This window comes from Geotrypetes seraphini, chromosome 6, assembly GCF_902459505.1.
Source record: "Geotrypetes seraphini chromosome 6, aGeoSer1.1, whole genome shotgun sequence".
Lineage (NCBI taxonomy): Eukaryota > Metazoa > Chordata > Amphibia > Gymnophiona > Dermophiidae > Geotrypetes > Geotrypetes seraphini.
In genome coordinates, this window is record NC_047089.1 from 210,800,738 (window position 1) to 210,824,317 (window position 23,580).

At 42.5% G+C, this 23,580-nt stretch overlaps 1 protein-coding gene across 10 annotated transcripts in view; it reads right to left on the minus strand.

Moving 5' to 3' along the window:
- Positions 1-457: 457 nt before the first annotated feature.
- Positions 458-23,580, minus strand: part of DDHD2 (DDHD domain containing 2) — a 69,192-nt gene continuing 46,069 nt past the window's right edge. For 9 of the 10 annotated variants that reach the window (XM_033948843.1, XM_033948842.1, XM_033948850.1 and 6 more), the window contains 6 exons: positions 20,375-20,530; positions 10,489-10,591; positions 9,574-9,726; positions 8,654-8,816; positions 6,743-6,842; positions 458-1,738 (listed from right to left, as the gene is read on the minus strand). In XM_033948843.1, the coding sequence (XP_033804734.1) occupies positions 6,761-6,842; positions 8,654-8,816; positions 9,574-9,726; positions 10,489-10,591; positions 20,375-20,530 (657 nt within the window). In that variant the 3' untranslated portion in view covers positions 458-1,738; positions 6,743-6,760. Of the gene's footprint in view, positions 1,739-6,742; positions 6,843-8,653; positions 8,822-9,573; positions 9,727-10,488; positions 10,592-20,374; positions 20,531-23,580 lie in introns of those variants that run through there. The other variant, XM_033948847.1, reaches the window with a different exon arrangement.

The following is a 23,580-nucleotide window of genomic DNA, read 5'->3' on the forward strand; positions in this document are numbered from 1 at the left end:
ACCAAATATTAAGTAGCCATCAAATAAGCTTACAAGATAAAAGGCAAGGAGGGGTAAAAAAAAAAAAAAGACCAGTGAGATAACAGCTCAAACTTAGAGCTCAAGCTGCTGGTACCATTCACATAAACACATATGAATAGGGTAATTCTTCCTCATTTTTTGAATAAATTTGGCATCAAACGATTAACTATAATATTATTATATGCAAAGTTCATCCAAACTTAAACCCACTTATTGAATTAGATAAATTTTATTTTTCTTGCAAGTAATCCATATATTTGTTCAATCACTACAAAAGCTGAAAAATTATTAAATCTATCAGCTTAGCAGTCAGCCTTATTTTTTCAGACTTTATATAGTTTCGATAAGTGGATGAACTTTGCACATTAGGATATTTGAATAATTTGGCAACAAGCACAGTTATAAGAATGAGAGGCAAAAATTACCCTATTCCTACATGGAGAATTTGCTGAAGACCATTGCTATAACTGGTATTAACAGTTTGTGTTATTTGAAGTCTTTCTTCTCTATCCAATCTATCTTGCAAGCTTCTTTGATGTTTAATATTTTAGGTGGTGCATAGGAGCTAGGTATTAAGAGTCAGCCCTATGCAAGGTTTTAATCTGCTTAAGTGCATCTACCTCCCTCCACCCTGTGCAACATGGGTCTAATTTCAGATAGTCTCCTTTCAATACAGACTTATTCCACTTGTAATATGTCATGTGGTAAAGGCTTTTTATCAGCAAGCACAATTCCATCCTACACAAGGAATACAGCTCAACAACGCATACAAATAAGGTAAAGTCATATAAGTGAAAAACACTCTCAAGGTTACACTTTTGTTAAAAAAAAAAATCAGCCACACAGTTTTCTAGAGCAGATGCAAGGACAAGATATTAAAGCCCCAGCTCCATATCCCTGGCTGCCTCAGTCAATAAAAGTAGTGAAGCATCTCCCATAGTTCTTTGGTTAAAACATATGCAACCCCTGCTGAAACCAGATCTTAAATGTCCTTTTCCTTGTCTAGCCTTAGCACCATACACGTTGCTGCTATGCAGAGTCTTGCATAGTGCAACAAAACACTAGCGGCTTGTGCTAGCTCTATAGAGTAAAAACATTCACAGCCAACACCAGTGTAATTCCATCAGTGAGGGCCAAAGATAAACACTAAAGGGAGGGGGGAGTGAGATGAGGTCCGTCTTTGTGGCCTTCCATCAAGTCCCTCCCCAGAATCTTTTACCCAGTCATGAATTATTTTGCATAAGCCCTGCTTGTATAAAAAGACAGTGAATTAATGGGAAGGGGCTGCCCCTGCCTTTCTTGTTTCCCACCCTTTGTATCCATTGCCCTTCCCTGCCTGAATTTTTCAACACCAAACTCTGCTCCTTACAAACAGGAGTCACACATTCCCTAAAAAAACAAAAAACAACAAAAAAACAACCCACAAACTACAAAGACCATCAATAGTACCAACAACATAACACTTTTGATGTTGCCTCAGCTTAAACCCGACTCCCTTTCCTCCCAAGGAAATAAAAAATGGAAGCCAACGCCTGCTCTTCACCATTGCTAGAGACAGGTCAACAGGCTGTAGAAGATCCTGGATATCAGTCCACTGAAAAAAATAGTTATTGCCCCAAACCCCAGCTGGAACCGACACTGGGCTGGAAGGCGTTTGGAATGGTGATTCGAAATGAAAGCAGGACCTTTTTGGCAAAGTTTGCAGGAACTTATGCATCTACACAAAAAGGAAAGAAAGAAGGAGGGGAGTAAGATACAGAGGGCACTGAAGCAGGGCTTCAAGCTTGTCCAGTTTTTAGAAGATTTTGCTGGAGATCCACTATGAATACAGTAGTTGTATTTACATAGCCTTAAGATTTAAGATAGCTAGTTTGCATAGAGTAGTTAGTTATCCTGAAAAGTGGACCTGATTGCATCCCTCAAGGCCAGAGTAGGAAACCCCACGTATGTTTGCACTTACCCGGCTTTAGCTTACATCTTTTACAGTAGGACAGGGGCATCAAAGTCCCTCCTGGAGGGCCGCAATCCAGTCGGGTTTTCAAGATTTCCCCAATGAATATGCATGAGATCTATTAGCATACAATGAAAGCAGTGCATGCAAATAGATCTCATGCATATTCATTGGGAAAATCCTGAAAACCCGACTGGATTGCGGCCCTCGAGGAGAGACTTTGACACCCCTGCAGTAGGAGCTTCAGGTAAGTTACTTTCAGGTACACTAACCCCCTCTTCTATTAAACTGTGCGGTGAGCCGAGCTGAATGGCCCACACTGCTCCCGACGCTCATAGAGTTCCTATGAGCGTCGGGAGCAGCGTGGGCCGTTCAGCGCGGCTCTCTACGCTAAAAACTGCTAGTGCAGTTTAATAGAAGAGGGGGTACGTATTTCTCTGTTACAAAGGACTAACAATCTAAGTTTGTACTAGAGGGAATGGAGAGTCAAGCATCAGCATTTTCTCTCTCCCTCTCTCTTTCTATACATAGATAAAGAGTTGAGAAAGTTTGTGAATGTCTTAGGATAATTCTGTATTTTAGCATAATTTATGTTTGTTTAAGATTTGATATTCCGCTCCTGCATTTTACTGACCTAAGCGGTTTACAATGTATCAAACTAAAATGAAATTAGGTACTTGAGAAAAACTACCCTATCTGTCCCGAAGGCTCACAATCTAGCTAAAGTACCTGATCAACTAAAAATAAGTAATAACATGATATATTTCCAAGATCAAAAATAAAAGAAATAGAAAATAGAAATAATGAAAGAAGATAAAAAATTTAAAATAAAATAAAACAAATTTAAGAGATACAAAAGTCTCTGAAGAGGCCTGATAACAAAGAGTCATATTTTAGTGCAGGTCTTAATACAACTTCCGGCACAGCCCACTTCACAGATTCGTCACTGGCAGAGCTTGAGAGCATCAAAGAAATTAACATTTCTAAAACATAACCACTAAAACTGTTATATGAAATAAATAAACCCAAATCAACACGAATCAGTACAAATTAATACAAATTAAGGCAGATTGCGGTCCCCATTCCATTATTCAATTCGGGAGAGCCATTTGAAAAAAATGTGCTTTTAGATGTCTCTTAAAATTTTGAAATGATTCTTCCTTCCTTAACTCTACTGGTAAATTGTTCCACAATATTGGAACCAAGTAGAAAGACGCACCATTTCTGGTTGAGGCAAGGTGAGCCATTGAGATATGGGGAACAGATACTCTATTGCCATTTAAAGATCTCAACGAGCGACTAGGTGTGTAAAATAACACTAGATGAGAGAGATATAATGGTTGTAACTCAAATAATGTGCCCTATGTGCCAGCATCAGGATTTTAAATTTAATTCTAAATTCCATTGGTAACCAATGGAATTTCAAATATAATGGAGTTACATGATCATAGATGTGTGCGTGACCTAACAGCCAAATTGCCGCATTTTGTACTGTTTGTAAACGTTTCAGTTGCCCTGCTGTTATTCCCACATATACCAAGTTGCCATAATCCAATTTAGATAGAAAAAAAGCATGGATTAAAGTATGTAACGATTTCTCATTCAGGAAATCTCGAATAGCTCTAAGTTGTCTTAATGCCCCAAATCCTTTCGCAACTGTAGATGAAACCTGCTTCTCAAAATTCAAATGACAGTCAATTATAATTCCCTAAATACTTAAAACTATCTACTATCTCTATATGCTGATGGTATAGTAAAAAATCTAGTTGTGGTGTTACCTTGTCACTGGAAACACAACATGCTACTGTTTTTGACATATTCAATACTAGTCCATGTTCCTCCAATCATTCTTCAATCCTATCCAATGTTGAAGGGGATAAATCATATACCAACAAAATATCATCTGCATAGATATATATATACTGATTCCTAATTCCTGAATTCATCTTGCAAGATGATTCAAAAATATATTAAACAGAATAGGTGAAAGGGCTGGGCCTTGTGGTACCCCACAGTCCAATAATCTATCACTGGATTTACTAAACCTTTGATTACTCTTGAGCTAAATCCTGATAACAGAAAAAAAAATAACCCCATTGAGCAAATAATTTATTTAAAAAAATGATATGATAATATAGTAAATGATGGCAGATAAAGACCTGGACAGTCCATCCAGTCTGCCCATTAGTTATTCTCATTAAAAATACAAGATTAAATTAATTTGTCTCTTCTTTGATATTTCTGGGCCATAGACTAAAAGTCCACCTGGTATTGTGGCTCTCCCGAATTGAATAATGGAATGGGGACCGCAATCTGCCTTAATTTGTACCGATTCATGTTGATTTGGGTTTATTTATTTCATATAACAGTTTTAGTGGATATGTTTTAGAAATGTTAATTTGTTTGATGTTCTCAAGCTCTGCCAGTGATGAATCTGTGAAATGTGCTGTGCCGGAAGTTGTATTAAGATGGCTGAAGTTGCCATCTAAGCTAACTCCAGCCTATCCAACCATCCCATTGTTTCCGGAATATCTACTATAAAGTCTGGCCAGTAATGTCCTCATATTCCAAGTTAATGGAGGTTCCATTGATGTCCTCCCCAGCTCATCTCACACCAAATCACCATATATGGGATACAAACTGTACAAGTCTGTCCAATACAATGGTGGAATTTAAATCTGTGAATTTGTTTTCCTTTAATGCTGGCAGATCAATCCATACAAATAGGTTGTGCACCCCCTACAGGGGGACTGTGATACCATCAGCACCTCAATAGTATATTTCAAAATGAAAACAACCAAAAGAAAAAAATGTTTTAGTTAACATAAGAATAAGCTTACTGCATTCAGACCAACAGTCCATCTAGCCCAGTATCCCGTCTTCATGGAGGCCAATCCAAGTCACAAGTACCTGGCAAAAACCCAAATGGAAGCAGCATTGCATGCTGTTGAAGGGGTTGGAACCCTCCATTATAGAGAAAACGGAACTTTTTTCAGATATTTTCAGGAAAAGTTCCATTTTCTCTATAATGTGGGGGGTTGTACTCTCACCCCCCCCCCAACAGCAGCGTGAACAGTATGCAGTAAAGTGGGGGGGTTCTCTCCCCAACACCCCCTTCGGAGCTCTTTAAAACTAAGTTTTCCCGCGGTGCACTCGTGTCTTGTGCCAAATTGTCAGTGCTCAATTGTCGGCGTGCTGGTGTCTGGTGTGCAATTGTCCCGTCACCCTTTTTTCTGTTCCTAGTGGGCTCAAAATCTTAAGTTATAGGGGCAACGGAGGGTTAAGTGACTTGTCCAGGGTCACAAGGAGCTGCAGTGGGAACTGAACCCAGTTCCTCAGGTTCTCAGCCCACTGCATTAACCATTAGGCTACTCCTATATCTTAAATGTAGTGCATACAAAATTAAATATGCGTTCAACTGATTTGGGTGCATCAAAAAGTACTTAATAGATGTTAAAATTAAACAATGTGTGAAATGAACAAAAAAAAAATTCTGAAAAAAAAAGATTCAAATATATTTTGCTTATGCACATATTTAGTGCCTTGGGCGATTCTCTTAATCCTCTATTGCTTTGGCTACAAATTTAGAGATTATAAGCTCTTTGGAGACAGGAAAATACCCACTGTATCTAAATGTAACTCATCTTGAACTACCAATGGAAATTCTAATATTGCCTATACATGTGCACGTTTACTATTTTTGTGCACTTAAAAGGTTATATGGTGAAAGCTGCATTACTACAGGCCAGGGGTAGGCAATTCTGGTCCTCAAGAGCTGGAGCCAGGTCAAGTTTTCAGGATCTCCACCATGAATATATATGAGATGGATTTGCAAGGCTTATACCCTTAATGGCGAGATCCTAACAAGAACGGTAGCAGAACGAGACTTAGGGGTGATCGTCAGTGAGGATATGAAGGTTGCCAAGCAAGTGGAGCATGCTTCATCCAAGGCAAGACAAATTATGGGTTGCATACGCAGGGGTTTCGTCAGCCGTAAGCCTGAAGTCATTATGCCATTGTATAGATCCATGGTGAGGCCCCACCTGGAATACTGTGTGCAATTCTGGAGGCCGCATTATCGCAAGGATGTGCTGAGACTGGAGTCGGTCCAGAGAATGGCCACCCGGATGGTCTCGGGACTCAAGGATCTCCCGTACGAAGAACGGCTAGATAAATTACAGCTATACTCGCTCGAGGAGCGCAGAGAGAGGGGAGACATGATCGAGACGTTCAAGTATCTTACAGGCCTTATCGAGGCAGAGGAAGATATCTTCTTTTTCAAGGGTCCCACGGCAACAAGAGGGCACCCATGGAAAATCAGGGGTGGGAAACTGTGCGGTGACACCAGAAAATTCTTTTTCACTGAGAGGGTGGTTGATCGCTGGAATAATCTTCCACTTCAGGTGATTGAGGCCAGCAGCGTGCCTGATTTTAAGGCCAAATGGGATCAACATGTGGGATCTATTCACAGAGGAAAGATAGGGGAGGGTCATTAGGGTGGGCAGACTGGACGGGCCGTGGCCCTTATCTGCCATCTATTTCTATGTTTCTATGCCTCCTTGAGATGCAAATCTATCTCATGCATATTTATTGTGGATATCCTGAAAACCTGACCTTGCTCCGGCTCTCGAGGACCGGAATTGCCTACCCCTGCTACAGGCCAATCAGAACTTCCTGATGTATCATTGTGGGATTCTGTCCATCCAATTACAATGTTTAAATTTTTCTTTTTAACCATTTGCTAAGTGTATTAAATGAGGTAACACTTACCAGATGAAGGGCAAGAATTCATGACAACGACTGATGGAGTACATTTCCCAGGCTCTGATAGATCTCTTTTAGAACTAGAAGTGCTGTGTCCTCTGACTGCCTGTGTAAAGGTACAGAAAATGAATGAGCACTGCACTTTTCCCCTCTTCACTCTCCTACCAAAAGTAAAATCAAAGACCCTCTGCAGCATTCAATATCACTTGCCACAAGTTTTTGACTCCTTACTGCAGTTCTGCCCCTGTAACATTAATTTAATTTAATGTGGTGTCTTATATACGGCTAAATCTCTCAAAAGATTCAAAGCAGTTTACAAAACAATTAAATTGACTTAAGTAATGGTCAAAAATTAAATCAGGTACTTTGAATTTCCCTCTCTGTCCCAAAAGGCTCACAATCTAACTATAGTACCTATGAAAGAAATAATTACTTACATTTACCCACATAAAGAGAAGGAAGAGGGAAAAGATAATACAATACATTCAATACTATAGGTGCATAAAAGGCACAACAGAAGGAAAAACTTCAATATCAAAGAAAAATCCTAAAAATAAAAGCAGGGGGAAAAAAGCAAAATTAAACAAGCCCAACAAAAATAAAATAACCCCTCCCTCCCCCCCGTCATTCTCACCACCCTCAGTCAGCTTCTAATTCCATGTCCCCAAATGAGCCACACCAGCCCGGGCTGGTACCACAAAAGTGTCTCCTCCACTTCAATTTCCCTACTTCGCCAGCCCATGGGACTCTAGAAGTCATAGGCTGGGAACTGGATGCAAGCGGAGGCTCTGGGCTGAAAGCTGGGTGTAAGAGGCATTCTCCATGCCATTAGGGCAGTGCCACTGCACCACCAGCCATAAATGCTGGCTCATTTTAGATGGTTTGTTAGATGACCCCTTTTTGGATTGTAGATCACACATCTGAGTCCCTCCGAGTTACAATATTGAACCAGCTGATAGAATCCCCAGAAAGAGTAGCAGTTAGGAGAGATGAAAGAAAACACAGTTCCTGCAGAACCTGGCGCGCTTTTTCTCCTTGTTACAAGTAATTCTGCACCAGTGGGTGGGTCTTAAAGCAGTCCCTATGTGCTGCTATGTTGAACCAACTGATAGAATACCCGGGATTAGAGGATGTCGCCCAAATTATGCCTCTTTAATCCTGCAGTCTAGGGAAAACACCTGTTGCAAGTGAGCAACATTTGGTTACTGCACTTAATAGACTTTTGATCTGACCTAGAACTGACATATTTTATTCAACTTTATCCTGTCATGTTCCCCCAAATTAGAACATGGAATATAGCCTACAATTTGCAGGAAAGAGACCATTAGTCTGTAGTGACACGGGGACACATTTTTCCCCGTCCCCATGGGAATTCATTTTCCCATCCCGTTCTTTTCCCTATCCCTGCCCCATTCTTGCAAGCTCCGTCCTCATCTGCACAAGCCTCAAACACGTTAAAATCTTAAGTGTTCGAGGCTTGTGCAGTTAAGGCAGAGCATACAGGAATGTGGCAAGGCCAGGGACAGTGACAAAACTCACAGGGACGGGATGGGGTAATTGGGCTCCTGCGGGAACGGGGACAAATTTGTCCCCGTGTCATTCTCTAATAGTATGGTAGCAAGAGAAAGAGCTGCATATATACAACAGGAAGAGGGCTGCAGCATTACCATTAAGAGATGGGGAGTCTAGGTTCCTACTAGAACAGGTAGCCATGCCAGTCCACAAAGATGAAGCAATTTATGGAAGTATGAGCTTTTGAAGAAAAGAGTCCTTCTTGTTCTTGAGAGCTCATGTTTCAATAATATCAGTCTATAAAAAGGTACCACTGATCTTTATCATTTTTGGGCATTGTACAGTGTTTCAACAGTGACAGAGAGGGCACCACTGTAGGAGAAGGGAAAGTGCCAAAGGTCTTACCAGTAACAGAGGTGGCTCTGTAGAGCAAATAGATACTCATTAAAGCTTTCGATGGGCTTCTCCTGCAGCACATAGTCAAACCTCTGACCTCCATTTAACATCCCAACATTAAGTGAAGATTCTTCTTTCTCTGCTGAATGCGAGACTTCCTCCAGCTTCACATCTGAACTTAAGCAAGACAACACAGGATTGCAACACAATGGTACTACACTGGAAAATGACAACACTGCATTCCGCACATCAGGGGTGGGCATAAAGAGCACTGGACTTGCAAGGAGTAGCTATGAGCAGCTGAACCATTACATATCAAATTATATTAAAGAAAAAGAAAAAGGCAGAACTGCATATTTTCAGCACACCCAAAAATTAAACTGCATTTGAGACGAAGTGTAAAAAAAAAACAACCTCAAAAAACTTAAAGGCGTTTCGTTTTTGATGTTTGTGGGAAAAAGATGAATTTGAATAAATACAAACCCAAAAATGAAAATTAAACATTATCAATGAATATAAGGAACCCAGATTTTGTCACCTATCAACAAATCTAGAGACCCAGTGATGGGAGTCCTGCTACTGAAAGAAAGAGCGAAAGGATACTACATGGAGTAAAAGGGGTGAGAGATGAGAACATTTTAGTAGAGAAACAGTATGTGATGGAGTGAGGCATCAATCTCATTCCTCAGATTTGATGAAAGTCACAGTTGACCAAAAATGTGTGTTGGAGGCAGGGAGGGAGAAAGCGGAAACGGGTTTGATTCAGGTATTCCCTTCCTGTACATCTGCATATTAGAGCAGGTCTGAGAATAGCTCTTCACAGAGTGCATATTCCAAGACATACATCAGTGCCAATGAAAGGGAGAAACTCTTAATATGCGACACAGATTTGCTGGCCTGCTAAATGACCACTTCCCCATCCAACTCACCACTGTGTGTGCCTGGACTAGACTGGCACTCTGGTGCTGTATCAATGGCTTGTAATACTCCTACTGCTCCAGGAGGCCTGGTGAAGGACTCCCAAGCAGTCCTCAGGGATCCAAGCAAATTTTTCTTGATATCTGTTAGACCTTCCATCAGCTCTTTAAAAACAAAACAAAAAATGAAGAAAAAGTTACAGGACACCTAGAGATAAAGTTCCTTCTGAAGCTAGCAACTTTGGTCTGTATATGGATTCACAGAAGGGTGAGCAGAGAATATTCATAATGAAGCAGCCTAGCAACTAATCAGCTGTCACTTTTAATAGATAATAAGATAAAGTGAAATCTGCCATTAACTGAAATAAGTACCCAAAACAGCAGCAACCTGGATCTTAAACTTATTTCAGATGAAATGTAGCTTTGTGTAGATGCAGCATAACCACTGAAATAAGGAATTACACACCAGGAGAACTACTTGACTGCCTGCCCTGAACTCCACCTCCACCATTGATTGAAAAACTAACCCATGTCACACAGTCTCCCCCAGTTTATCCAGGACATAAAAAAACTGTAGATCACAATGAGAGGAACCTGTGAATGCAAAGTACTCCTTGGGTATAGATATGGGTGAGCCATGACCACCCCAATGTGCTGTCAGGCCTATCCTATCAGGTGCAATGACTCAAACCAAGAACAGAACTGTAGGCAGTGTCAGTATCCCTCTCACCTACTGCTCACCCATGTTAACCTCAGGACCCATCAAAAATCACTTATGGTTATGCCACTGAATGAAAACTCCTCTTTGATATCCATGCATTCCCTGATGGCCAATATAGATGCTCCACCTCAATGTACAGGGCAAGAAACATGGGGCAGGTACATCAGACTCTTTCATGAAAGGAAGAGTAACTGCCAAGGACTTACCTAGATGCATTCGCTTCCTGCCCTTATGGTGAGGTATGAGCATGGGCTCAAACTCCAAATCTGCAGCCACCATAGGCTCAATTCTATAGGCCACTGGATCAAACTATAAGAAATACAAGCAGAAAACTGGGCTAGTAGAACCTACTTACATTTGATGCAATCATTGATCCGCTTTGAAACCACAAAATAAGAAAGAAAAAAACAACAACACCAAAACATGCAAAGTAAGCAGACCAAGGTCCATCAAGCCCCCAGTCCAGGTAACAAATATCCAGTTTGTTCCAACCAACAGTTTATTTCCAAGGATGGGACAATGGCTTTCCCAAATCTACCTGGCTTTAATATTTTTTTTTTCCTCCAGGAACTTGTCCAAACCCTTAGTTGCCTAAATCACATCTTCTAGTAACAGATTCCCTAGGTTACTAATTATCCATTATATGAATTGCAGCCTGCTGATTGTTAGTTTAAAGGAGAAATTAAGTTCTTACCTACTAATTTACTTTCTTTTAGCTTCTCCAGACCGGTAGAGGTTAATCTTACAAGTGGGTATATATCTCATTATGACCAACAGGTGGAGACTGAAACAAAACTGTGGAATAGTACATACATTCCTATCAGTCTGCCGAATAGCCAAGCAGAACAAAGAACTTGAAACAGAAATAAACAATACTCCGAACAGGAGTAATAACTAATATACCCAAACCCTGTTGGAAAATGCAGAGGAGAGATCCCAGAAAAATGTCCCCACAGCTCGCCAGCTAAGCCATCCGAGCCAAAGCCGCTGTTCTTCAGTTCTCCCCGGCCCTAGAAAAATACTAGAACCTGCAGCAAAAAACAAAAACTGCCCGCACAACAGCCACAACAACACGACAATAGAAAGAGTGGGGACCTCTACCAGTCTGGAAAAGCTAAAATAAAGTAAATTAGCAGGTAAGAACCTAATTTCTCATTCTTCAGCACTCTCCAGACCGGTAGAGGTTAATCTTACAAGTGGGACGTACCAAAGCAGTCCCCATTATGGATGGGACCCCCGAAGGGCCGACACCAGAACACACTCACCGAACACTGCAACTCAACGCGCCTGAACGTCTACCCAGTAGTGTCTGACAAAGGAATGCAAGGAAGACCAAACTGCAGCCTTACAAATGTCCACTGGAGGCACTAACGAAGACAGCCCAAGAAGCTGCCTGACCCCTAGTGGAATCAGCCTTGAGAAATTCTGGAACAGGCTTCTTCTTCAGAAGATAAGTGGAAGCAATAGTCTCCTTGATCCAGCATGCAATAGTAGCCTTAGAAGCGCCATCCCCCTGACGAGAACCCGCTAGAAGGACAAAGAGATGATCTGATTTCTGGATCTCCTGGGTCCTCCGCACAGAAGAGCGAAGAACCCGACCAAAATCTAACAGCACAACTGCTTCTACTCAGAAGAATCCTCTTGACTACCCAACACCAGGAGCACCACTGTCTGATTGATATGAAAAGGAGAAACTACCTTAGACCAAAAGGAAGGAACAGGTCTTAAGACAACCCGCTCCCTACAAAACTCCAAGAAGGGACCCCTATAAGAGAAAGCCTGCAGCTCAGAAACACATCTAGCAGAAGTAATGGCCACCAAGAAGACCACTTTAAGAGTAAGGTCCTTCAAAGAGCAGTCGCCCAACGGTTCAAAAGGAGGGCGCGCTAGTACTGAAAGAACCAGATTCAGATCCCAAGATGGAACAGAGGGTCATACGGGAGGCTTGAGCAATTTGGCCGCCCGCAAGAAGCGAATCACATCAGGAATAGCAGTCAAACGCTGACTTTTCAACAACCCACGAAAGGCTGACAAGGCCACAAGCTGAACTCGGAGAGAAGATCAAGACAGTCCCCTATCCAGGCCATCCTGCAAGAACTCTAAGATGTTAGGCAGGGAAGCACAATTTTTTCCCAAGTGGGCCGGCAATAACAGCTAACTGTAAACGCTGTTGCTGCCCAAAGACGTTAAAGATGCCAGGCCTTGGAGCCTAGGGCAGAGCATTTAGCTCTCCCTCCCATGCGAACCCCACCGACCCACCCCGAGATGACTGACAAACCTCCCTCAGGCACTCGTCGGCAGCCGTAGCACTCTAAACAGGCTGCTCTGCAGTTCGCAGCCTTCTGCAAATGATTCCTTCTGCCACGTCACTGATGATGTCATCAGTGACACTGCAGAGGGAATCATCAGCAGAAGGCCGCGAACTGCGAAGCAACCTGTTTAGAGTGCTGCGGCTGCCAACGAGTGCTGAAGGGAGGTTTGTCGGTCTTCTCGTGGTGGGAGGGTTGATGGGGAGGGCCCGGGATGATGATGTTGGGGGAGCCGGAACGATTATGCTGGGGGGGCCCGGGATGACTCTGCTGCAAATCCAGCGAAGGTGAGGGAGATGCCCAAACGGCCCTAAAGCACCGCACCGGCGGGCCCCTCTGACCATTTTGGGCCCTATCCTTTAATCCGGCACTGATGGAGCCGTTCTCACAAACTGCCGGTGGCTGTCTCGAAGCTCTCCTTCTGTGGCGATCTGCCCTGTCAGAAACAGGAAGTTGTGGAAGAGGGAAAACTTTGGGGCAGCCGCCAGCAGCTTGTGAGAACAGCTGCAGTGTCGGAGCCCTTCTGTGCAGGAAAATTTTGGCTAAAGAGCCACATGCGGCTCACGAGCCACGGTTTGCCGACCACTGGAATAGGGGAAAGTACCTCTTATGTACTATTCCACAGTTTTGTTTCAGTCTCCCCCTGCTGGTCATGATGAGATATAAACCCACTTGTAAGATTAATCTCTACCGGTCTGGAGAGTGCTAAAGAATGTCATGTTCCCTTGTATTAGTTTTGTTTGAAAGATTAAAACAGCCATCCCCTAAGTAACCCCTGAATTTCACTCATGATTTTCTATCATATCCCCTCTAAGCTGAAGAGTCCTAACTTATTTAGCCTTTCCTCATAAGAGGATCTCCATATATTCTCCTTCTGTTGCCCTTTGAATCTTTTCTAGTCATTCTATATATTTTTTTCAGAAGGGGCAATCAGAATTGTGCAATTACACCAGGGGCCTATACAGAGGCATAATCCTATTCTTAGTTTCTTTCTCCATCCCTTTTCTCCTAGTCTCAATATTCTTCTGAAGTCCTCTGCTGTTTTAACAGCTTTGAATGATTTTGTGTCATCTGCAAATCTGAACACTTCTCATCATTCTTATCTTCAGATCATTTGTGAACATATTAAACAGCACAAGTCCCAGTACAGACCCTTGGGACACTTTTCCTTTTAGAAAATGAGTCATTTAGTCACAATTTGTTTCCTGTCTTTTAGCCACTTTTCCATCCATTATAGTAATACTTTCTCCCATGTTTTTTAATCTCATGGGAGACTTTTTTGAATGTCTTCTAAAAACTGAATATACTATATCAACAAATTTGCATGTGTTCACATTTGTTTATACTTTGGAAAAAAGGAGAGTCCAAAAAGCTGTAAAAGTAAGGCTTGCTTTTGCTAATCCCATGCTGACTAAGGAAAGATTAGGTACTTACCTTGATCTTCTTTCTAGTAAATAGACACATCATTCTGGAATACTTGGTTTGTGTATCTATGCTCATGAGAGCCTCATTTACATTTTTGGACTCCGTCTCCCATCCCTCTGGGCTGTCCTCTAATACCTCGGTTCGTATCAAAGCAGATGGTCAGCCCTAGAGAAGAAAACATAACAGGGAGGGGTACAGGAACTCTCCCCAAGAAACACGTCTATTCTGCTCATAACATATAACATGAAATAATCATGAAACATCTAGTCATTTAGCCATATAATGTGGTGGAATGAACAGGCCACTTACCTGAGCGCAATCTGCACTAACAGTCTTGAAGTTCTAAAAGATACGCCAAGGTCTCTTCACAATAGCAGTGGTTCCTTCTATCCTTGACTATACTGGACAGAGGAAAGAAACAAGGTATCCGAGACAACAAGCAGGCTAATGAATATCTAATAGTGTAGGCTTCCAGAATGATGTGCCTATTTACTAGAAAGAAGATTATCAAGGTAAGTACCTAATCTTTCCTTCTAGTGCAATAGGCACATCGCTCTGGAACACTGCTGGTTTTCAATCCTGCACACTGTATCAAAGTAGTCCCTTAAGATCTAAGGCCAGATAGATGAGCCAGCTGAAATTACTGAAGATCCAAACGTGGTATCTAATTTGATCGCTACATCCACTCTATAAAACTTTGTGAAAATATGGAAGAAAGACAATGTGGCTGCTCTACAAATTTCTTCAGGGAAAACTGCTCTGGACTCCACCCAGGAGGAAGCTACAATCCTAGTGGAATGGGCATTTATGGCTGCTGGCAGTTGCTTTCTACTGCTGATGTAAGCTGAAGAAATGGCCATACAAATCCATCTAGAAATGGTTGTTTTTGAAGCCGATTGGCCCCAGCGGCTGGTACCTGCTAGCACAAAGAGATGATCCAACAGATGAAACTCATTCATTACATCCAGATAGCAAACCAACACTCTTTGAATATCTAGCAATCTCAGAGCTTTGTCATCTTCTTGTACCCTGAGGGTGTGAAGGCCAGCAGCCATACTTCCTAGTTGACGTGGAAACTAGAGACTACTTTTGGTAAGAAAGAGGGGACTGTTCTCAGTGAAAACCCCATATCTGAAACCCTGAGATAGGGATCTCTGCTGGATAAAGCCAGTAGTTCAGACACCCGATGCGCTGATGTGATTCTGTTTTGACTGTCAAGTCCATCAATGATACCATCTCCAAAGGCTCATACAGAGCTCTAGTGAGAGCCCGCAGAATGAGATTAAGATTCCAAGTTGAAAAAGGTCGACGTACTGGAGGATGCAGAAGTAATGCTCCTTTCAAAAATTTGGGTCAGAGGCAAATGCTCTTCTATTAGATTGGGATATGAAGCACGAGAGACACACTATCTATACTTTGAGGAAGCCAACCACTAGTCCTTTCTTAAGCCCTTCTTGAAGGAAAGTTAGAACCAGTGACACAGGTGCTGTATCCAGGTCCTCACTCTTCTGGGCATACCAGCCCTGGAAGCACCTCCAGACCTTCGCATAGGTGGCCAAGGTTGACTGCTTCTTGGACTATAGGAGAATGGCAACCACCACCTCTGAATAGCCTTTGCCGTAAGACCAAAGTGCTCCAGATCCTCCAGGGCAATTGGGCCCTGTGAGAGTAACCCTGGATGGCAGGGTAGTCTGAGACCCTGGTCCCTCTTTAGACAGACCAGGTATGCAAACCACTGATGCATCAGCCAGTCTGGTGTGAAGAGAACTACAAGTCCTGGATGTGACATTATTTTTTATAGGACTCTGCCTATCATGGGCCATGGTGGGAACACGTACAGAAGCCATTTCTGTGGCCATGGCTACACCAGTGTCCACACCGGTGCTTTCTGGCTTGTATCTTTAACTGAAAACCAGTCATTTTCTTGTTGGTTGTCGACACCATGAGGTCAAACATCAGGCACCCCACCAACTCGCAATTCTGTTGAACTCTTCCCAAGACAGAGCCCATTCTCCGGGATCCAGAGTCTGCCGGCTGAGGAAATCCACTTGCACACTGTCTACTCCACAACATGTGCTGCAGAGGGGACCAGAAGTTGGGTCTCCACCCACTGGAACAGCACTTGGACCTCCATTCGTAGTGAAGTACTCTGTCTCCCTTCCGATTGACATAGGCTACTATGGTTGATTTGTCCAAGAAAACTCATACCACTTTGTCCTGCAGTAATCTTCTGAGCAGCCGCAGCACCTGGCGGATGGCTCTCAGCTCCAAATGATTGATCAACCACTTTCTCTGGGCAGGAGACCAGCATCCCTGCACCAGATGACCTTCACAATGAGCTTCCCAGCCATAAAGGCTGTCATCTGTCATCACCCACAAGGAAATTCAAAGCGGTACTTTCAGGGATAGATACTGTTGTTCCAGCAACCAGTTCAGACTGCGACATGCCTCCATTGTCCAAGGTAGGGGCATCTGCAATGCATCTGTTTGTGGTGACCAGTGGGATGAGTATATCCTGGAGAGGACATAAATGCGCCTTCACCTAGGAGGCCACATCTATCATGGCCACCATTGACCCTAGCACTTGCAAGTAATGCGAAGCTATCGGTGCTGGTCTGTCCCTAAACTCCCTGATCTAACGCATGAGCTTAATCCTGTGGACTTCAGAGAGAAAAACTTTGTTGTCTTTCATGTTGAAAAGGACTCCCAGATACTCCATGTACTGTGTCGGCTTCAGATGGATTTTCAGAAGTTTATGACCTAGCCCAGGTTCTGTAGCAGCTGGAACACACAATCCACTGCCGAACTTCCTTCAGATTTGGATGGAGCTCATATCAACCAATCATCCAGGTATGGATGCACTTGTAGCCCCTCCTTACAGAAGTGTGCATTGGTGAAGGTGCATTGTGCCATGGCTAGTCCAAACAGAAGAGCCGAGAACTGAAATGGTGCTCCAGAACATGGAACCTCGGAAGCATCCTGTGATCCAGGAAAATGGGAATATGCAGATAGGCCTCTGTTAAGTCCAGCAAGGCAAGAAATTCTCCTGGTGCCATGGAGGCAATGACCGACCCCTACCATCTCCATGTGGAAAAACACAGTATCTTGAGAGCCGCATTGACCGATTTCAGATCCAATCTTCTGAGTCTTGTTTGGGTAAGATAAAGTATATGGAGTATCTGCCTGAGCCCGATTCTTCCTCCAGGACAGCTTCTATGGTGCTAGATCTAGTAGCCCCTTTACTGTCGCTCGGACTCAGACTGCCTTCTCTTGCTTCCTCATGGAAAAAAAATAGAAAAAGGTCTGGAAGGAGACAAAAGAAATTGAGCTTGTACCCCTCCTGAATAATTACCGTATTTGCCGGCGTATAAGACGACCCCCCAACTTTTACACTTAAAATATAGAGTTTGTTATATACTCGCCGTATAAGACTACCCCTTCTTCCGCACACCTTCTGCACAACAAATAAGTACCGTACTGTGGTTGGCTGTATACAAACCTGATTTGATTGGTGCCCTCCCTGTCTCTATCTCACTAGCAGCAGTCTGGTCCACCCTTATCCATATATGGATAGTACCATACCATACGGTACTTTATCAGTACTATAGTTGCACTATGTATTTTATTACACACTGCCTTTAATGTAAACTGTAAAATTGCAGGACATCAATGGGACAGGAGTGCCAGCCCTACACAGCCATACACAGCGGCACGCCTCCTGCTTGCCCCCGCAACTTCCTTAAGGGCTAGACTCCACACACGGCCGCATGTGCGAGAGACGTAAAGGGGTGGGGCCAGAGCGCCGCTGCTTCCCGCTGCGCAGGATGAAGGAGCTTGCACCCTTGTCACACTGATGTCCCGCCATGGCCCCGCTGATGTCCCGGCAGGTTTACTAGTACCGTAAGCACCGTAAGGAGGTAAGGAAGGAGATGTTAGGGCATGTAAAGTAAGGGCATGTAAACAGTACCCGGCGTATAAGACGACCCCCGACTTTGGGGAGGATTTTAAGGTACTGAAAAGTCGTCTTATACGCCGGCAAATACGGTACCAATACCTAGCAGTCTGATGTGATCTTCACCCACGCTTCCCAGTAAGCTGACAACCTCTCTCCTATCCTTAAAAGGTACAGCTCCTGATCTGGCGTCAAGAGCTGTTTCTTGGGAGTTGCTGTGGGGTGGGACTGTGAAAGCTTAGCACCTCTAAATCTCTGTTTCGAGTCTTAAAAAGATCTTAAGACCAAAGGTCTTCCCAAGTACTGGTGAACATGCAGAGCCACGAAAATTAGCTTGACCTGACCCCCTAGAGGGCCTTGGTCTGCTTTCAATCCTGCACACTAGCCTTAAGATCATGCAGCCCTTTACCAAAGAACAATTGACCCTTAAATGGCAATTTGTTCAGTGTAGCTTTTGAGGATGAATCTCTTGCACAGATCCAAATCTGATCCAGAGCATTCTACGGATGGGAACAGCAAATGCAGAAACTTTGCTCAGGACCCATCTACTTGATTGCTCACACCAGTCACTTTCCACCTATTCTCTTATTTCTGTGTCTGGAAATATTATAGCCAATAGAGAGATTTTTTAATTCTCCAAACATTTTGGGCCATGTGGCTTCCTCCTCTTCCTCCCTTGAGCTTCCAAGCTCAAGTGGAACAAGCTTGAGAGCTAGGGTGACCAAGTTACCCATTCCAGAAGGGAAACTTTTTGGCCAGTCCTGGGTGTCTGCCAATCTCATCCTGGTGCATTATGAGACCTGGAGCACCGATTTCAATGGATAGAATCATGGACTACAAATACTACACTGCTTTGGGATGTAATTTTAAAACCAGAACTGGCCAAAAAGTCTCTCTTCTGGAATGGGTAACCTACTGATAGCCATGCCTACTGATAGCCATGCCCTATCTTTAAGTCTCTACAGGTTCAAAAAGGAAGCAGCATCATATGGGCCTGTGTGGACCAGAATGGTAAAATGTTGGCAGCTGTTCTGTGCTTTCTGTTCTCCCTACTAAAGAATGTCTCTAGGACTCAAAGCATGCTCAGTGCTGCTTTAGAGAATGACACCGTCCCCGTCCCCGCGGATAACCACGGGAAACCATCTTCATGTCATTCTTTAAGAAGAGAGGGAAGAATCAGAGTATGAATGGCCACAACCACTGACCCACAAGCTTTGCTTTGAAGAATGCTGGTGTAGAAGGACTGAGGTTGAAATAGACACTAGAAAATGACATGGGATTATTTCCCGCGGTTATCCGCGGGGACGGGAACGGTGACGAATTTTGTCACCATGTCATTCTCTACTGCTGATCTTCACAGTCCTTTCTGTCCACTACTAGTGTACCTCCTACCTCGAGGAGTGCTGGTAAAAGAGGATGGAATTCTAGAGAATGGCAAGAGGAAGAAGCAAGGTGAGACGTAACCGAAGTAGACTAGTATGAGGAGTGGGGGAAAGAATGGAGGAATATAGCTAGGATAAAAGTTTCAAGTTTCAAGTTTATTAGGTTTTTATATACCGCCTATCGAGGTTATCTAAGCGGTTTTTACAATCAGGTACTCAAGCATATGAAAATGAAAACAAAAGAAATGAGATACAGGTATGAAAAAAGCAAGCAGGTTAGAACAATTTAGTGAAAAGGCAGATTTGAGATGTTAATGTGCTCAGAGCTTTGTTCACTGGGCATATGAAGATTTTTAAAAAAGATCAATCAAGCGGAGACAGGAAAATGGACAGATCAGGAAAGGGTAGAGAAATGGAAACTGAAAGAATTTTTAAAAACCCACAACACTGTTTGAAATATTATTGAACTGCTTTGCTACAGGAAGGAGAGGTGAAGCGAGTGGAATTAGATCTTAGGGATGGGAGCGTGCAAATTTGCACCTCTCCCCTCCCCTCTTATCCATGCTCAACTGAGAGAAGAAGATAAAAGGTAACCCTCCTGCCAGGGTGGCCTCCCTGCTTCTTACCATCTCCCCTCCAAAATGAACAGGCAAACTATGCATGTTTACTACTCTAGCCTATGTCTATTTTAAACCCCCTTTAGCCCATCATCACACAACTCTCACAAAATGCAACCTTAAGCCAGCCAGTAGGTATCGCTCATGTGCAAAGGCCAGGACTCCCTCACTATCCCACCTACACCAAGAGCTTATTCATGCCACTTCTGTGGGAACCTCAGTCCTAGTTTATCCCAGGAGTAGAAATCCAGACCTGGGAATCAAATTTATGTCTCTTGCACAAGAGTACAGCACTATCACTGAGCCACCAGGTCAGACCCCTTTTCTAGTTGCCCATATGAAAAGGTGAGAGTGGCATAAATCTCTCACACTCCCAGCACTTCCCCTTTGTCACAGATCTCACATACAGGATGGTAAATATTGAGAAAGCGTCCACATGTAGGAAATTGGTAGCGTGGGTCAATCCTCTTCAGACCTCTAACAGTGAGGAACATTCCAATGGGAGATCCCCAGGCAAAAAAGATCAGTGGTTTGAAGATCAGCTGTGGGTAGGTAATAGGAACCTGGAAGTACCAAAAATAAAAGGAAAGATTTATTCACTGTACCAACAGAAGCAGAACAGTCTCTTAAATTTAAGCTGTAAAGTTTAAGGCCATTGTTTCATCTCAGTCGTATGGTTACCAATCAGTGAGGTTACTTGTAATGTGGATTCTCAATGGACAGCAGGATAAGTTGGTCACACACTGGTGACATCATCAGATGGAGCCCAAGATGGATTAGCTCTCCTGAAACTCAGATATGCCTCAAAGGCCCTTTTGAGCAGTATTTGTTACTCCTGACTACTGTGTTCACCTGTTTCTGCCTCAGTGTGTTCTCCAACTATCAGCATATTCATTGTTGAGTTGAAGTGGGTAGGTTTGTGTGGCTAACTTATCCTGCTGAAAAACAAATATACCCTCTATCTAAATTTATAAATTAAATATAGTTAATACTGATTATATGTGTATAAAGTGTGCTCAGTGCTCCAACATTCCAGTCACCATATATTAGGACCAATAGTGGGAAGAAACCATCACAGCCACACTTTGTTCCATACCTGCCTCAATAGTTTATTAAATGGAATAATTCTATATGGCATCTATACAGCATAACTCTGAAATGCATGGAGAGATTTCAACCAAACTTGGTAAACATATGACTTACTATCTGGAAAAAAAAACTGTTGGGGTGGGAAGGGGATGACATGTAAAAATTATCGAACACAACAGATGACTGGGATAAATAAATATCCGGGCAACGCCAGGTAATCAGCTAGTATGTACAGTAAATAAATTTCTTATCTGCTCAATTGTCGATGAGCTGGAATCTCCTTCCCACAATAGAATTTATGTAAATAACTGCAATAAGTATCTTTATATGGCAACTGAGTGCAAAAAAATTATAAAGATTATCTATGATAGTCATTCAAATGTCTAAAAATAACTCAAAATACATAATAGAACTTCTTCAGCCAAATATATCAGAAATCTCCCCAAAACCATATATCTAAGCTTGATACAGAACTGTCACTCCCTCTACTCAACCCAAGTTTCGCATCTTCAGGAGGAAGAACTTGCAATCTGTGCATTGCTGGGAAGATATTCAACAAGATGGAATCCTTATGCAGACAGCATTGCATACTTTATCAAAAGATACCTGCATTTACACCAAGTTTCAGCACCTAAAATTAAGTGAGGTAATCAGCACTGTGTGATTCTTTTTGGCACCAAATTTTGAGAACAGCAGTGGATATATAAATTAAATACCCTTCAACCACGTGGTCTCAACAGTGAAACTGAATGAGCATTTTTGTAATAGTTTTTCCAATAATTTTGTTTTCAAATTTTTTTTTTCTCTTGCAGTATTTGATGCGATTATTTTAAAAGATGAGTTCAGTGACATTTTGTGCCAGTTGAATTCATAATGCAGAGTTGGCAACATCAAGAACTATATTCTTGATAGGTACCTTCCTGATATAGCCTTAAGTTGACACAAATGTTTTGCATGTTGAAAATGTTTTTGATGATATTATATTGACACAAGGATTGTTTTATTCACACAGATCTGTAACAATTAATGCACACAATATATTGAATCGGGTCACCTGAAGAAGGAAGCGAAACGTGGTCCTCATCAGGGACCCCTAAGTTTTCCAAAGATAAGTTTTTTCTTTTTCTGATTATTCTTTCACTATTGAAAGAAAAATTCACCATTGAATGAAAAAAATTTTTTTTTTAACATATGTGATGATTGGGTGGTGAGTCCTTCATTGGGAATTTTATTCCCAGGTGGGCACCAAGTCTCTGAGCATATGCTATGTATGGATAGTAAAAATTCTTCATATTGAGAGTTTCAAAGCCTTACATGCGTTGCCCTCACGATCTACCGGTCGATCGCGATCGACCTTTTGGGCACCCCTGTAGTATACTATCAGGGACAATCAGAGGATGACATGGTTCTATCAAGGAGATGTTACCATTCAGTGAGTGTTAAGGCAGTTTTGATGCAGCTTGGATGGGGCATCAATTATGTACAGTCCGAGTAGCTGTGGTGTATGCAATGAGATGGAAGAAGATCCTGCTGCAGCTGTGCAGAAATCCTTTGTGTCCGACTCATCCCGGTGCAAGCCCGCTAGGAAATTGCCTGGGAGCCAGAGAGTACAAAGGTTTATGCCGCAGGCGCATTGGTTGGGAGATCTCTCCTGGCGACTGTCTAGTCCATCGAGAGAGGAGAGGTGGCTCACCAGCAGCCGTTGTCAGGAGCTGATGAACTCTCTACCCAGTGTAGACAAGGTAGACAGAGGGATCTTTTGTGGCGAGAGTCTTGCTGTGACTCTGGTGCGTCTCTCTCAGTCAAAGCAGCTGTATATATCACTGGCAGGTCAACATGAAAATTATTTTCCCCTGAGCAATCAAGTTAGTAAGAAAGGGAGATTGGAAGGGAACAAAAGCAGCAATGGAAGAGAATTTACTTTTAACAGCAAAATAAATTAGGGGGGGAAGACAAAAAACAAAGGAGAGTAGGAAGATCCAATTGTCTGGCAGGGCAGATAGAACAGACTGAGGAGGAAATGGGTGGACGGCCTGCACATGCTCAGAAGGGTCTTCCAGGTTTTTCCAAGTTCTAGGAGATCTAATCTGTCCATGACATGATCAGATGACCTCACCAGTGTGTGGCTGACATATCCTGCTTATCCATCGAGAATTACCATAACATGGCAAAGGAAGAGATTTTAAGGGAAACCAAGTACAATCTTGCTTAATACTCTCCTTCCTTTATCCTTGTTGGTTTAATCTAAATTCTTTACATAACTCAGACTTTTGCATTTCTCTATTCCACTTTTTATAGTTTCTTGCCTTTTCAACAGCTCTGTATTGCCATCTCTAGATGAGATAGGAGTGGTTATCTACTTACTAATACTTTAAAATAACTGATTTAATTTTCATAGCTTTCTTTTGTATAGTAATGGTTTTTTTTAATATTTATCTTTCTACTTTTTTTAACCTTTTAATTGGCAGATGGTGAAAATGACTGCTTTACATAACTTGATGTTGAACGAGAGCAGCAGTGTCAA